The following is a 15,096-nucleotide window of genomic DNA, read 5'->3' as shown; positions in this document are numbered from 1 at the left end:
ACTTTCAAACAAGACTCTTCTTGATAGTTTTTTCAAAGAATCTTTTATATTCAGCAGTAGTGAATCTTACCAACGACCAACGTTGGGGGATTTTCCAGTTTCCAGTCCTTTGCTCCACAAAATTGAGCAAAGGCTGTTAAACCGAAGTGTTATCATCCTCATTTAAAGAGCAGTAAAATGGTCGGTGAACTTGTCTGGGGTAAACCATGGGAATAGAGAGAATGAAGTGACATTTCATCAATTTCCACATGATCTGGTGTTCTCGTGAATATTTCCATTCAGTATTTTGCTATAATTAGTATGTCGAGCCCTTGTGTATTGTGTGGGTGGGAGCATCAGAATTGCCGTTTACATCTGAAGATGGAATCTGAATTTAAAAATATTTATTGGTATATTGCCAAAAATTGAGTATCGATTTTACTGCTTTGAATATCCATTTTTGTAATGGGTTTTAAACATAACCATTAACTTGCGTAGGGGGAGGGCGTTGTGAGTGGGGGGACGGGGATTGTTGGTTCCTAAATGTAACTCACCGGGAAAGAGAGGCACAAAGACAGGCGCACTGAAGTAGTTATTTATGACTTTAGTTTGCAATTGTATCATGCCACTTTACGCGCACTAATTTCTGCGAATGCTCAGTCTGAAATAAAACGTTAATGTTTTTAAGTGATTTGCCTGAGCGTTTGATGAAATGCTTTCAACTTAATTCTGATGACTAGAGAAAATATTTTAAGCTTCCTTATTTCACTAATAGAAATTTTAAGACTATGATTTTGTAACATTAGAATGAAGAATATCATATACTGAAACTACGTGTTATGTAAAATCTGAACGGACAGTCTTACAGCAGGTGTTAGTAAGGGTCAAAGACTAGGATTTCTTGTAAATCATGACATAAGGTCAAAGATGACTTTTACCTTTACTACAAAATTCATTTTTCTTGCTGTTGTGTGTGAAGTTTTAAGTGTTTTGTCTGGTTCGCATGATCTGTAACCTGATTTAATTGTTTTTTTATCCAATCGAATGCACTAAGCTGCTCTAAGTTTTAAACCACATCAAGCTTAGATGAAATGTTTCTAAATGGTCAAACATTTCATAATTCTTTTACTCTAGACGTTCAGGAAATGTTTCAGCGTAAGGTTTCATTTCAATCACAAACTCGTTTCACTGTATACTTTGGCATTGTAAATTCGGTGAAAACTAGCCACCTTAAGAGGGAGAGAATGGAATTGGAGTATGAATGGAAAATGCGAGCATGAAGTGTCGGAATAACAATCGTAGGGCACGAATGAGTCTCCAAATCATTACTTAATCTTATATTCACTTGCTTCCCAGTACCCAAACAAGTTCATCTAATGAAACTAGTTTTCCATCTTAGCTGAAACCTTCAGAATAGCAATATTTTTCTAAAGTTTTCATTCTTTGTTCGGATTTTAGTTAAAATCCCGGAATGGTACATCTGAAAATTCTGTTTAGCGCGGTATATTCGAATGTTTTGTCATTTAAATAATACTCCTTTACTCTAAAGGAAGACTTGAGGTAAATGTCACATTTTTATTAACTTAAATGCTGTTGCCATCTCCGAAAACCTGTTTTCCGAGCACTTGTTACTGATCGCGAAATATGACTCCAAAGAAGATATTGGTTTGAAGTAAAATTGTCTTAAAAGACCCAATTTTTTTTATACGTTTTTCTGGTTTTAGCCATTAGGAAAAATTTGAGTGCAATTACTACGCTATTCTATGTAAATGCAAATCATCAAGGTAATGGTAGTCCCCTCCGCACACATTGTCAAACTTATGCATTTGTATATGCTGAGCTTTACACTGCTTCAGACGGCCTTTCATGCCAACTAAAATTTTCCAATATTTGTTGATCTAATTTGGATTCAAATGAAAAAAACTGTGACGGAGTAGAAAGGCAAAATGTGATCAGTCTGGCCGCGCAGGCGTACCTACCATTCGACGAGGACAGATATGCCCCAGAGGCATCATTGAGAGACAGAGGTCCCCTTTTAAGTATGCCAGGAGGATGGTTGTGTATCTTGTCGAGGTCAGAATGAATGGGTCGGCAGGGCAGCTAGCAAGCCTTCCCGACTGTTGAAATGAGGCAGTGGAAGATTTCCAACGCTTCCCCCGCCTCCCTCATCTCCCCACCTTCCTAAAGGAGAGGGTGTGGGGGGCAGGGGAGGATCAGGGAGGTCTCTTGTGGGAATGTTAGGCACTGGGGTGGATGGGAGGGAGGGAGGGACGAGATCGAAGTCAGGAGGGTGAGGCCAGTTTAATAACCTTTGGACAAGTAGTTCCAGTCAGGAGAATGGATGGGGGAGGGAGGGGGGAGGCGAAGAGAAAGGAAGAACGAAAGTATTAAGCAATGGATGAAAATCATGTCCGTCCGTTGGAAAATACGAAATAGGAAAATGTCCAAGAACGGGTTGGTTTTAATGCACATTGGAATGAAGAGTTCAGTGATGCTGAGCATTTTTCCCTGGTTTTGTGACTCAATCCCTGGTTTGTGACTCAAATTCTTGTATGTCTGCCTTGAAAGACAAAAGAAAAAAAAATCTTTGACCTTTCAAAATTATTATTGACAGGAAAATTTCGGAATCTAATGAGGCATTTGGGTGGTTTGTTAGACCAGATGCAATGAGCGGCTAGAAAAGATACCGTCGGTCGATAAGTGAAAGTTGTCAGTTCTATGTATGTCCAGAGATCAGGTGACTGACAGGATTGCAATCTCCACTATTAACAATAAAAGGCCGTATAAAGTTTCCAACTTTGAATTAACGTTTGTTTGCCAGTTTGCTCTTCCATCTTCTTGGAAGTCAGTGTCGGGAAGTTACTGAGCAGTTTTCCCAAAATCCTGATGTTAACCAGAAAAGTATGTTCTTATTTCCGGTATCCCGTCCATTACCTGGTAAAGGCCAAGTCCTTGAACATTCCTGATTAGCAAGTGACTGGTTGCTACTACTTGACGAGTACAAAAAAAATAAAGTGCTTAGGTAGATGCGAAAAATTGACTAGTAAACACCCAAAGATTCCTGGTTTGAAAAAAAGCGTGATAGCCCTTTTAGTAAGGTCTGTCAACTTTAGAATTTAATAACTTGGAGCACATGAATGAAATTACCTGTAAACATACCTAATTTTGGTCACTGTTTACCGAGGAAATAATTTTCCTAGCTGTATGAGCTGTTATGTTAAAGATGACGGCCGAGTTTCATCGACCACATTTTCGTAACTCGAAAACATCTTGGTTACTGGGATCTTCGAAAAATTAGTAAATATCAGCATTTTTATTATGGTTTATGAATTTAAGGAGTCCTGTACAGTAACCAAGTGCAGAAACCAAGAAAGAACGAAGTAATAAACTTCTGGTCAAATTGAACGGTCGTTTTTCAGTAGCTGCATGAAAAACAAAGGACGTCGCGTTGTTCGGACGAAATGATGCAAACGGAAGGGTGAGGTTATGAATGACAACTTCCATTTTGTACCTTTTTAACAAGGTTGACTTCAGCACAAAGTTCATTAATTTATATTTTGTCTTTGGTGGGAAAAGGGTATATCATGGCCGGTCGAGACTAGGTACTTCCCTGACGTCACAAGACAGGGTAATATGTAGATTTTGATAAGCTCCTTTTGAGTTAATAATTACTATTGATGAAAAAGCGAGAGTGACTGATAGAATTTTTTAAGTTCTAAGCATAAATTGTCTAAACTGACTGCTAATAAAAGTTATTGTATCCCAACTGGTTAGATATGCTAATTAATTATAGTGGCTCGTAGGACGCGTTCGTAATTTTTCTAGTTTTGAGCTGAAGGTATGATAGTGGAAGATGATTCCATGGGTTAGGGTGCCAGCTAAAAAAAAAAAAATAATAGTTTCGTGAAGGTTGCGCTAATGAGTGTTTTCAGTTTAAAACTGAGATTGGGACAATGGAAACTTAAGTTCATAAGAAAGTTGGGATAAGGGGGGATTAGCTTAATAGCGGGTTTGGGCAAGCTCATTGGAGGTACGAGCATTATATAGAAATAATAATTATACCTCATCCATAACTGGTCGTGACTTGGAATTCTTCTCATTGTACCTTGGAAATGCTATCATAATGCAATATTCGCTGAGGGGGGTGATTGTAGCTTTGCCCCTTGTTTTACAATGTGCACCTTACGGGAATTTGCTTTTCGCTTAGGCTGTTATGTAAAATGATTAAAGATAAATAAAAGCGCAGTTACAACGTTTAGGGTAAATAATCGAAATACCACACTTACCATAACAGGTTAACAAATGAGCCTGAAATAGTTTGGAAGATGTGGAAGTTCCCCGGGACAAGGCCTCTTCCTCTTCTCTTCAGTGAAAGTGAAGACATTGGGATTTGTGGTAGGCTATGAGGGTCTGAGAGTGCATCAGTCTCCAAGTGTAAGGTTTTGCGGATGGTAGAGCATGGAGACTGACCTTGACATCTGCATAATATTCAGATAAGGAAAATCTTACCCCACTTGGTGGAAAGGTTATTTCCTATTTACTACATATTTTTATTGGAGTATTTAAAAGTATTTACTCCCTGCTTCAAAATGTTCTGGATATCACTTAGCCCTTGATAATGAATACAGTGTTAGTAGTCGAAATAAGTAGATACAGTTTAAGTACGTTTTTTTGGAAGCAGACGTATTGTATTTTTAGTTGTTTGGTCTTTGTAGCTTGTCCCATGAGGGTGTGGTGACGTCAGTGCACCCCAATTGGTGCACTGTAGGCTACTCAAATGTTGTTGGCATAGTCTCTTGGGCCCCTAGCTGCACCCAGTTTGTAGCCCTTATTTCATCTCCGTTGCCATTTTCTTCCATCTTTTTACCCTACTATTCCAACTGCCTCTGTTCAGTGGCTTCAGCGCTGGAAGTGCCCCTTTTGTTTTGTTTATGGCTAGATTTTCATAAATATAATCTAAGTAACTTGGATAGTCTTGCGATTCTGAAAGAAATGAAAAAATCAAAATTATCTAAATTTTGAATTGGTAATTTTTCTTAAACTAGAAGAGGAAAAAATTCCTAAACGCGTTATGTAGAATCTTAAAACCGAAACTAATAGGATTGCATTAGCAGTCGCTGAAGGTTGAGCAGGTTCAGTACATTTGCCTATTATGAGAATAATAATAAACCAATTGCTCCTTATGACTTGTTGAGGCTACCTGATTTGGTTCCTGAGGTTATTTCTGAGCCTTATTGTAACGTAATTTTATTTACCCACCCCGCTCTCACACACTTCCCCTTTCCGTGGATGTTCATGAAGTGCATATATATATATATATATACTATATATATATATATATAATATATATATATATATATATATATATATATACATAATGCATATACATATGCATATATGTGTAATATTAATATATATATATATATATATATATATATATATATATATATATATATATTATATATATATATATATATATATATCATATATATATACACACATTCATATGTACACTGTATTTGAAAAGACTTAACTGATGGATCATTGCTTTTCTTTTGGTCAAATTTAAAACGAGAATTGAAGTTAGAAAATTTGGTTTAAAAAACATTGGGATGAAGCGCTGCTTAAAATTCGAAAAATGTCTTGCTGTTTTAGTTTCAGGAGTGCTGTAATGTGCAGTATAGACAGGTAACTCATTTTACCCAAATTTCTATGTTAGGTAGTTTAAAATCCAGTGACAAATTACAATATTTAATACAATTCACGTACCATTTTAAATAAACTAGAAAAAAGTCCATTGTGCGATATACACATAAACAATGTCAAAGACAGGAGCACTGTCAATGTTGGCAGCCCTGATCAGAGTGGTTACCTCCTCAGGCTTTCGCGCCGAGTGACGATGACCGACCGTCAGACTTGAAAGTGAAAGTGCTGCTTACTATTGCTAGTCTTGGATGGTTTCCAGTCTTGGATGGTTTCCAACTTGGTTGCTTTTGGTTTCTTTGACCGTTACCCCAACTGTAGGTAATCCATTTTAACGGAGATGACAGACAATTTTTTTTTCTAATAAGTTATGTTAACCTGGGACATGGCCATGTGTTGCCCGTTCTTGGACTTTGTTAGCTTACGAATTTATTACGGGCTGCCAGGAGTATGAGCCCATGCTGGTATATGGCCAGGTTAATCTGCCTGACATCTAACTTATTGAGTTTTTAAACCGATAAAACCGCACGTCATATAGTTTTCTGTATATTAGTAGAGCTGTTTCATATATAAAACTCACGGGAACATAGCAAATACCCAAGAGGAAAGTAGAGCAACAGAGTGAAAGATCTATCTTGAAAATAATTATACAACAATTCTAAAGGTGAAAGATATTGAACTTGTGCTAGCGGCGCGCTCCCATGCTGCAGGTAGGCGGTTTGTTGTTGCTCCCGTACTCTCAAAAACCCGTCACTTTAAACAAATGTCAGTGACAAAGTTGGTGTACAGTTCTAATTTACAAAGTATATACATAATTTGATTAAAACAGAGTTATTGGATTATCAGGAGAATCGGTCAGAGTAAAACGATTACATTGTTTACATATTTGTCAACCTGTCATGAAATCTCATTAACCAAGGAATAAAATAAAAGTAATTTATCTAACTATCATTGAACGTTATTCTTTACATCTCAGGTATTGGCATCGATGACACCTTCGTCATGTTGGCTGCGTGGCGACGCACAAACCTGCAAGATTCTGTGCACGAGAGAATGGGTCACTGTTTTGCGGAAGCAGCAGTCAGCATCACCATCACTTCGCTTACAGATATGATTTCCTTTTATATTGGTGCCATTACGCCCTTCCCCTGCGTGCAGATTTTCTGTCTCTACACAGGTAGGCTAATATTAAGTTGCATTTGTTATACTATTTTACTCGCATTTTTTATACTATTTTACTCTTATCAGTCAAGCAAGAATTATACGCTGGTTATGCATATTAAATCTAGAAATTTTTGGACCATTTTGTGCATATCATTGCGCGTTAACTTCCCACACTGATCAATTTTTGTTATATAAACAGCGTAACTCTCCTGTAACGGTAATTTAGAATATTTTGTGCATGTCTTCCAGTGTGATTTTGTAGGATTGAGCCATATTGTTTACATCTCGTTCAGAGAAATTTTTCAGGACTGATTTATTACAATCTTGCCATTTAGTGTAGGGTAAAGGTTACAAAAACATTTATAGCGACTTAACATGCAAAGAAAAAGAAAAAAAAGTACTGGAGTACTGCCATCATCAGTCCTAAGTGCACTTGACGTCCAAATCATTCGGTCAACCATTCTTAAATTTATATCCTTGCTAGCATGTTTGAGAGGTATAGTAATTTATAACTTTATTTTTCCCCCAGGTATGGCAGTATTAGTTACTTACGTATGGCACGTCACATTCTTTGGAGGGTGTATGGCACTTGCTGGTCATATGGAGAAAGACCAGAGGCACGGAGTGATCTGCACGATCAAAGTCAAACCTGTCTCGGAATCAAGTAAGTTTGGCCAAAATTATTCATTATATTTTAACAAAAGATGTAGCTAATGCAGTTATAAGTTTTGTGACTAAAACGTCTACAGCAAGTTTGGTGACAACTTTGTTTCTACATTTGGTGTCAAGACTATACTGATACATTTGCTTACTACAGCTATTTCAAGGCACAAAAGTCATAGGCTGCCTTGCTTGGAGGATGGGTGAAATTAATGGACTTTATAGCATTGCAGCTGCTAGAGTTGAATGGGACACTCACTCTTCGAATCAAAGGCATGAATTATTTCCACTTTTTCCCTAATCTTTCAGAGGACGAAGGTTGTTGTTACAATACTTTCTGCACTGGAGGAATTAGTGCTGCCGACCCCTGGAACCCTGAGGATAATAAGGATCACGCATTAATGGTCTTCTTTAGGGACTACATAGCTCGATTGCTGAATATACCTGCAATTAAAGGTAATTGGCCCTGTACGCACGTGCGTTCATGTATGTGCAAAGGTTGTGGTAACTGTACATAAAGTACCCACTAGTGAAGGTATAATTAGCTCAATATCTGCTACACATTGTTTTCCCATTCTGATGGTAATCTCTCTTTCAGCTTTGGTAGTGATGATCTTCCTGTTATATTTATTGGGAGCTTGCTGGGGCTGCACAATGGTCAAGGAAGGTCTTGAGCGACGTAGGCTGTCGAGATATGACTCTTATTCAGTGCGTTTTTACGACCTTGAAGATCATTATTTCCGTGATTATCCATATAGAATACAGGTAAGGGACCAATGTTACATGACATCCCTCATTCTATGGGACTTGTGCTGCTATAAAGTAATTTGGCTTTTGGCTGCAACCATAGATAAAAAAATATTGCTTACTCTGTTATACATTTTGGTATACTTGCTGGTAGCTTAGTTTTTTTGGGAATAACCAAGAATAAAGTCTGTGCTACTTAAGTAACGTGGTATTTGGGACTTTAATAAAGCGAAGATTTATGAAATTTTTAGGTGTTGTGTATTTATCCTGTGCCTTTTATGAATAACAGTCTGAGGACAAGGTTGGTTTTGGGGAAAAGTTGCGTGTTCAGTACTCGACGGTATGTCAATTGATTTTTTTTTTCCACAGGTGGTTATAACTGGAGATTTGAATTACAGCGACCCAACAACTCAAGAACAGTTGATCGAACTTCACCAGCAGTTTGAGAATCTTACTTATGTTGCTGGAGCCTTTTATACTGAATCCTGGCTACGAGCATGGCTTGGCTTCTTGGACAGAAATCAAGAGTACATGGAACTCAATGTAACGACAGAAGAAGACTTCATCTTTAACCTGAGAGATGTAAGTACAAGTGTATTAGTTTGTTTTATTGTACGTCAGCTTTTGGAAGAAACAAATTTGGACTAGTGAACATTCTCTTTGTAAAAACTGATGATTATCTCGATAAACTTCACGGTACGGCTGGTGAAATTTTACTTAAGTTTTTGATAAACAAAATTAAGGTAAAATAACTATGCAATAGCATGAGAGTGCTGTATAAACTAACTTTTCTTTAAGAAATAAATGTAAAACTTGCAGGTTTATTTGTTGGGCCCAGCTAATCCATTTTAAACTTGCAGGTTTATTTGTCGGGCCCAGCTAATCCATACACGCAAGATGTGGCTTTCAATGAAGATTATACTCGCATTGTTGCATCTCGATTCATCATTCAGACTTACAAGATAATGGATGCCAATGACGATAAGGACATGATGGAAACACTGCGTAAGGTGGCGCAAGATTCTCCATTTAATGTCACAGTTTTCAATCCATTCTTCATATTCTTTGATCAAGTAAGTAGTTGAAGGGTAGCATCTAAATCCTTAATCTTCCAAGATATGCAGATATAATTGAAAGAGATACTAAAAAATTTAAATATAAGCATAATTTTGATAATTTGTTAAACTTTAACTAAAAATTAACTGTTGTATCCTATTCTTTCAGTTTGTGCTGGTACGAACCACAAGTATCCAAGCTATATCCTTAGCAGCTGGTGTGATGATGGTTATATCACTCATATTTATTCCTAATCCCCTCTGTTCGTTATGGGTGGCCTTCTCAATAGTCTCCATCGAAGTGGGCGTCGTTGGATACATGACACTGTGGAACGTGAATCTAGATTCTATTTCAATGATAAATCTGATCATGTGCATTGGATTTAGTGTGGACTTCTCTGCCCATATATCATATGCATATTTGGCGGCTAAAGTGGACACCCCAGACGAGCGCGTTCAAGAATGTCTCTATGCCCTTGGTGTCCCTATTTTGCAGGGTGGTCTTTCTACGATTCTGGGTATTACAGCGCTAATTTTTGCACCCTCTTACATATTTATTACATTCTTCAAGACAGTGTTCTTAGTTATATTCTTCGGTGCAGTACACGGAATTTTTCTTTTACCAGTACTTTTGTCAGTATTGGGCCCTGGTTCCTGCTCCAACAAGAAGAAAGACAACATATTGCCACCAACTGCTACAAGAGCTGTAGGACCACCATTTTATACTCAAGGTAAACCGCCCATTACCACTCAACCAGAATCTAGTAGCTTGAAGATTCCAAGACCACACAGCATAACTCACAATGGATCGGCAGTTTCTCCCATGACACTCGTCTCTTTAGGCAAATCTGGGGCTTTCATGGCCCCTGCTGCATCTCCAACAAACGGTTCAAATAAAGAGGATGGTGCCAATTATGACAAAGACTTGGGCCTGGGCACGTCTGGAGAGGAATCGAGTGAATCCAGCCTCAGCAAAGGAGCTGCCAATCGCCGTGGGGGTCCGGACATTGTCAATGGTTGTGGAGGACGCCCACCAATTTTGGAAGTTTACAGCAATAACGGTTACATAAGTGACGACTTGGAAGCTGAGGAACGTAGAGCTCAAGAAAGGCGCCTTGATCGCTATGGCAAGTGGGAGGATATTAGGCGTAGTTATCATTCTCCAAGTAAATCTCTAGGTTCCAATGCATCATGTAGACCAAACACTTCTCTGAACAGAAGTAGTTCATCACATGTGTCTCGTGGCCATAGTCATCACTCCAACAACAGATCACGAAGCGAAAGTAGGGAAGGGTCTGCCATGTCAAGATATGGACAGCGGTCTTCGTCGGGTCCAAGGGGCCATTATCATGATAGACACTGACGATAGTCACATCAGTGTGACCATGTGCCATGGCCAAGTGTACAGTGTACATAGTTGATAGTGTGAATGTTCAATTCAGCCATATGTTACAGGGTGTTTTTCCCTTTTTACCTCATTTCTTCCAGGGTTGCCTTAAACCTCACAGATACTGAGTGCCATTCTATAATTATCTTGTTGCCAGAAACGTTCTTTAGTGTTTTGTCCAGAATTTACAAAAAAAAATTGTGAAAGGAAAAACTAACAAAATGGTAAAGACTGTCAAAATGCATTATGGTGCTGGTATTTGCAAAATTAACAGTATTTTAAATATTGATCTATATCCATTTTAGAATTTAAAATTTAAATGAGTACCAAATTCTGGCAAGTAATTTTATTTTTTACTCTTTATAACAAGTTTGTGGGGATGTGTGTTATACAGGATCCCATTTTCCCTTTTAATGTGGCTATTAAATTTGTTTGTGATTGTCAGTCTGACTAGAAGTAAGGAACCTCAGTGTTGTTTCAAGAAAATGTACATATTTAGAATATAGAAATATTTTAATATACAGTAAAGACTTGACAGTGCTTCCTAAACCAGTCAGAACTCTTTAAATGTTTGAAAACTGGAGAGGTACATAGTTTTACTACTGTATCTTAATTAAGGTACGTGTAAGATGTAGAAAGTTTACAGTTAATGAAATTACACTTGCAGGTAATGCTTTACAGTTCATTTCAGTGAATGTAGAATTTTCAGAATTAATTATACTGGATTTCCTTGGAACATTGTGCATAAATTAATTTTTGCAAGTGAAACTGTACTGTATTATTGCATGATAAAAATTAAGATTGACTGGGCTTTCTGCCTTTGAAAGCATGATTTTCTTAATCTATAGAAATTTTTAAGTTATGAAATGTATACTATGCCTAAATTGAACATGTTAATATTGTTAACAAGCGTTCATTTTTGGTTGTCTTTAAACTTTTTATTGTACTTTTGAGGAAACCTAAATTATTGTCTTATCATCCTTATTCAGTATTAAGTTCTTTTTAAGTTTTACAAATTTGTAATTAAAATTAATATACTAAGGATTTTTGTTTTTTTATGGCCCTTTATGGTTCATAAAATACAATAGGTTATTTTTTGTAAAGGTCATAAATTTTATACCCATCTTAAGAGGGGTTTTAATACTATTCCACATTTAAAAAAGCATTGCAGTTTGGAACATTTCTGAGCAGTTCATATTAGTTACTTGCCAGCCAGACACCTTGGTTAAGTAAAATTCATGTTAAATATATTTGCTATGTAGAGAACAAAAGCACTCCAGCCGAGACGACAAAACTACATTAGTCACCAGCTTAGTTCATTGTAATATCCCCAATCCTCCTCTTGTAAGATAAGAAGGGAATTGGCTTACAAAATTGTTTGTACAGTGTACTAACAAAGTAAAACTACTGGAAAGGGGTTCTTGTGTTCACCTGTGTCTCGGAGCAGTTTCAGAGCATGATGGATATTTTCTTGACACTGCCTGCTATTAGATAAGAAAAAAGGGTAGTGCAAGTAGCTGAGATAAAGTGGTAGTCATTCAAAAACAAACATCTTGGTTAAGATACACTGGATGAGCTACACAGCTTCTACCAGCCACTGGACTTCCAGTAGATGAGAGAGAAAGAGGGAGAGTGCAGTCACTGCGTGCCAGTAGCACAGAGAGAGAGAGGAAAAAAAAAAAGTCACGCCAGTCACTTTTACGTTCAAGACCAACATCTTGCGAAAACTTTCAAACTGTCCTGCTAAGGGCACTGGATGAGCTACACAGCTTTATTGGCCACCACTAGACCCTAGAAAGAAAAAAAAAAATAGGTGATGGTTTGGCATGGCCATGCAGCCTTTAAAAACCTTTGAACCAACAGGTTCTTCAATAATGCGATGGAAAGGCCCGAGTCGCTGACGAGCTCTTGCATGCACTGAATTGCCTTCTGGATTTGAAGCAGCAAAATAAGCTTGTTTGATTACTACTCTTAACCCAAAACGAGACCGGTATTCTTAAGGCCTGTCCACATGCACGGGCCTGATCGGCGTGCTCAGAGGTTGACTGGTAAATTCTGGCGGGCTTTTCCGTGACTGTTGTCCACACGGGTGAGGCGATGGAGAGGTAGGTGTGCCCAACGATGCCAGTAATTTGTTCAGTGCGGTACGGTAAACATGGTGCCTACCGCAAAGAAGAAATTATGCAGCATGGCAATTGCTTTGTGTGATGTAAAATTAGAGAATATGGTTCAGAGAATGGGGCAGTAAAAGAAATGCATATGGTTAATGTACGTCTGTCAGGGTCGAAGCTCAAGACATCAGGCACCACCATGGTGATTTTGCTACAAGACCCATCGGGCAATTTGACTGTTTGCCCATCAAGTGTGCCTGTTAAGGCCTGTCCACACGACCGGGCCTGATCGGCGGACCTCCCCTCTATCGGGCACACTTGACGGGCAAACCGTCAAATTGCCCGATGGGTCTAGTAGCAAAATCACTGTGGTGGTGCCCGATGTCTTGAGCTTCGACCCTGGCAGACGTACGTTAACCATATACATTTCTTTTACCAAGCCATTATTTGCACCATATTCTCATTTTTTTTTCATCCAAAAGAAAGCAATTATCATGCTACACAGTATCTTCTTTGCGGTAGGCACCATGTTCATCGTACTGCATTGAACACACTACTGGCATCGTCGGGCACGCCCACCTCTCCATTGCCTCACCCGTGTGGACAACATTCACGGGAAAGTCCGCCAGAATTTGCCCATCAACCCCGGAGCACGCCGATCAGGCCCGCTCGTGTGGACAGGCCTTTAGAGGGGAAGTCTGCCGATCAGGCCCGGTCGTGTGGACAGGCCTTTAGACTTAACTTTTTGATCTAGCCTTTACTAATGAGTCTTCAACCCAGTTTGAGGTGGTCATTTTTAGGTAGTTATACAATGCCCTACTATGAGATTCAGGGTCTCTGTAACACGGTTTTTTGGACTGCTCCTTGTCAAAGCATCGGATGTAGCTGAAAGTTGACATATGTATATTTTACATCCCCACACAAATTTTGTCAGCACTATCAATAACCTTAACCCGATAGTTTTAATTTTTATAGAGTAAAAATGATCTAGCCAATGATTACGAGCCAAGAGTCGAAAAAACATTAATTACGTAAGCAAGGTAAACAAACACCTCTTGACTAAATGTTGCCCCGCCCATCCACCAGACAGAAATTCCATTGGCTCTGAAACCCAAAGACTTTATGAATGGCGGAACGATACATAGATGTGGGTGGGGTATCAGTGCTAGCGTAGTATACTACTGTAGCAGTAGTGCCGCAACAGTATAGTAGTAATATACATGAATAAAACGTTTAGGCCAACTGCTGGGATCCTTGAGGATCATTTAGCACTTCTTACAACTACTCGAGAAATTAATTTTATAGCCAGAAGTTAAATTTTCTAATCCAACAATGCCCATGGTAGCCTTCAGTGTTATCCTGAATTATAACGAGGCGAAAGTGGGTGGAGCCTCATGAAGTCACCATTCTGACGATAATTATTGGTGAAGGTTTAAAGCCAATATACGGTACCGGCTATTTTTTTTTCAGTAAATAGGTAGATAGCCAATAAATAAAAATTGCTTGACATTGGATATAGCAGTTATCAAATCATGCTTGTCTTCTATGTTTTTGATAATTACCAACTATTCCCTACATCTTGTCAATCTGATTGTGACCTTTAAAGTAGACTGTAATTTCTTTGGAAACTTATTTTGGGAGTTAGACTAATAATCGAAGCGTTTTTGTATTTATTAACTTATTTTGTTGGTTTGTTCATTATTACAATTATCAGTGGAGAGGTTCCAGAGTTCATAAAGGTGTACTGCTTTGCTTGTATTTAAATTTGTATGTCCTTGTTGCCAGAGGTTTAGCCTTCGTTACGTATAGCCAATCATCCATCGAGAAAGAGGGAAGAAATGCTGTCATAAGTTACGTAACGAGTGCGTTCGAAACCTTTTCTCTGAGTAAGTTGGCCAGTCTTCAAAAAAGGTCACTTTTACATTATAAGTACCAAATTTATTCAACCTACGTAGTGCAGAATACACTCAAAATTTGTGTGTTGATATATGTATTCTGAATAAGCGTTATATTTATGAAATGCATAGATAAAAAGTTATTGCGAAAAAACCGTGTTACAGAGGCCCTGAATCTCATAGTAACGTTACATACATGTAACAAATGACAAATTAGGGTTATTACCAATATAATCTGAAAGTGATGGGATGGAAAAAGACAATCTGTCGTAGTGAAAGGGGGTTGGGGTGGGATTTTGACTCTTGGCCACAGGGTAAATTCGAAGGCTACTGACCTCCAACCCTTCTGTTAGTCAAAAGATAGTCAGTCCCGAGTAGTTCACTTACTTGTTTTG

General features: G+C 38.2%; 1 protein-coding gene across 8 annotated transcripts in view; it reads left to right on the top strand.

Moving 5' to 3' along the window:
• Positions 1–11,737, top strand: part of LOC135223929 (patched domain-containing protein 3-like) — a 151,412-nt gene extending 139,675 nt beyond the window's left edge. For all 8 annotated transcript variants that reach the window (XM_064262881.1, XM_064262888.1, XM_064262858.1 and 5 more), the window contains 7 exons: positions 6,659–6,859; positions 7,376–7,510; positions 7,816–7,962; positions 8,105–8,271; positions 8,623–8,835; positions 9,114–9,326; positions 9,478–11,737. In XM_064262881.1, the coding sequence (XP_064118951.1) occupies positions 6,659–6,859; positions 7,376–7,510; positions 7,816–7,962; positions 8,105–8,271; positions 8,623–8,835; positions 9,114–9,326; positions 9,478–10,671 (2,270 nt within the window). In that variant the 3' untranslated portion in view covers positions 10,672–11,737. The remainder of the gene's footprint in view (positions 1–6,658; positions 6,860–7,375; positions 7,511–7,815; positions 7,963–8,104; positions 8,272–8,622; positions 8,836–9,113; positions 9,327–9,477) is intronic.
• The last annotated feature ends 3,359 nt before the right edge of the window (positions 11,738–15,096 follow it).

This window comes from Macrobrachium nipponense, chromosome 20, assembly GCF_015104395.2.
Source record: "Macrobrachium nipponense isolate FS-2020 chromosome 20, ASM1510439v2, whole genome shotgun sequence".
Classification (NCBI taxonomy): Eukaryota; Metazoa; Arthropoda; class Malacostraca; order Decapoda; family Palaemonidae; genus Macrobrachium; species Macrobrachium nipponense.
Note: the sequence above shows the minus strand (reverse complement) of the source record. Positions and strands in the feature narration are given on the sequence as shown.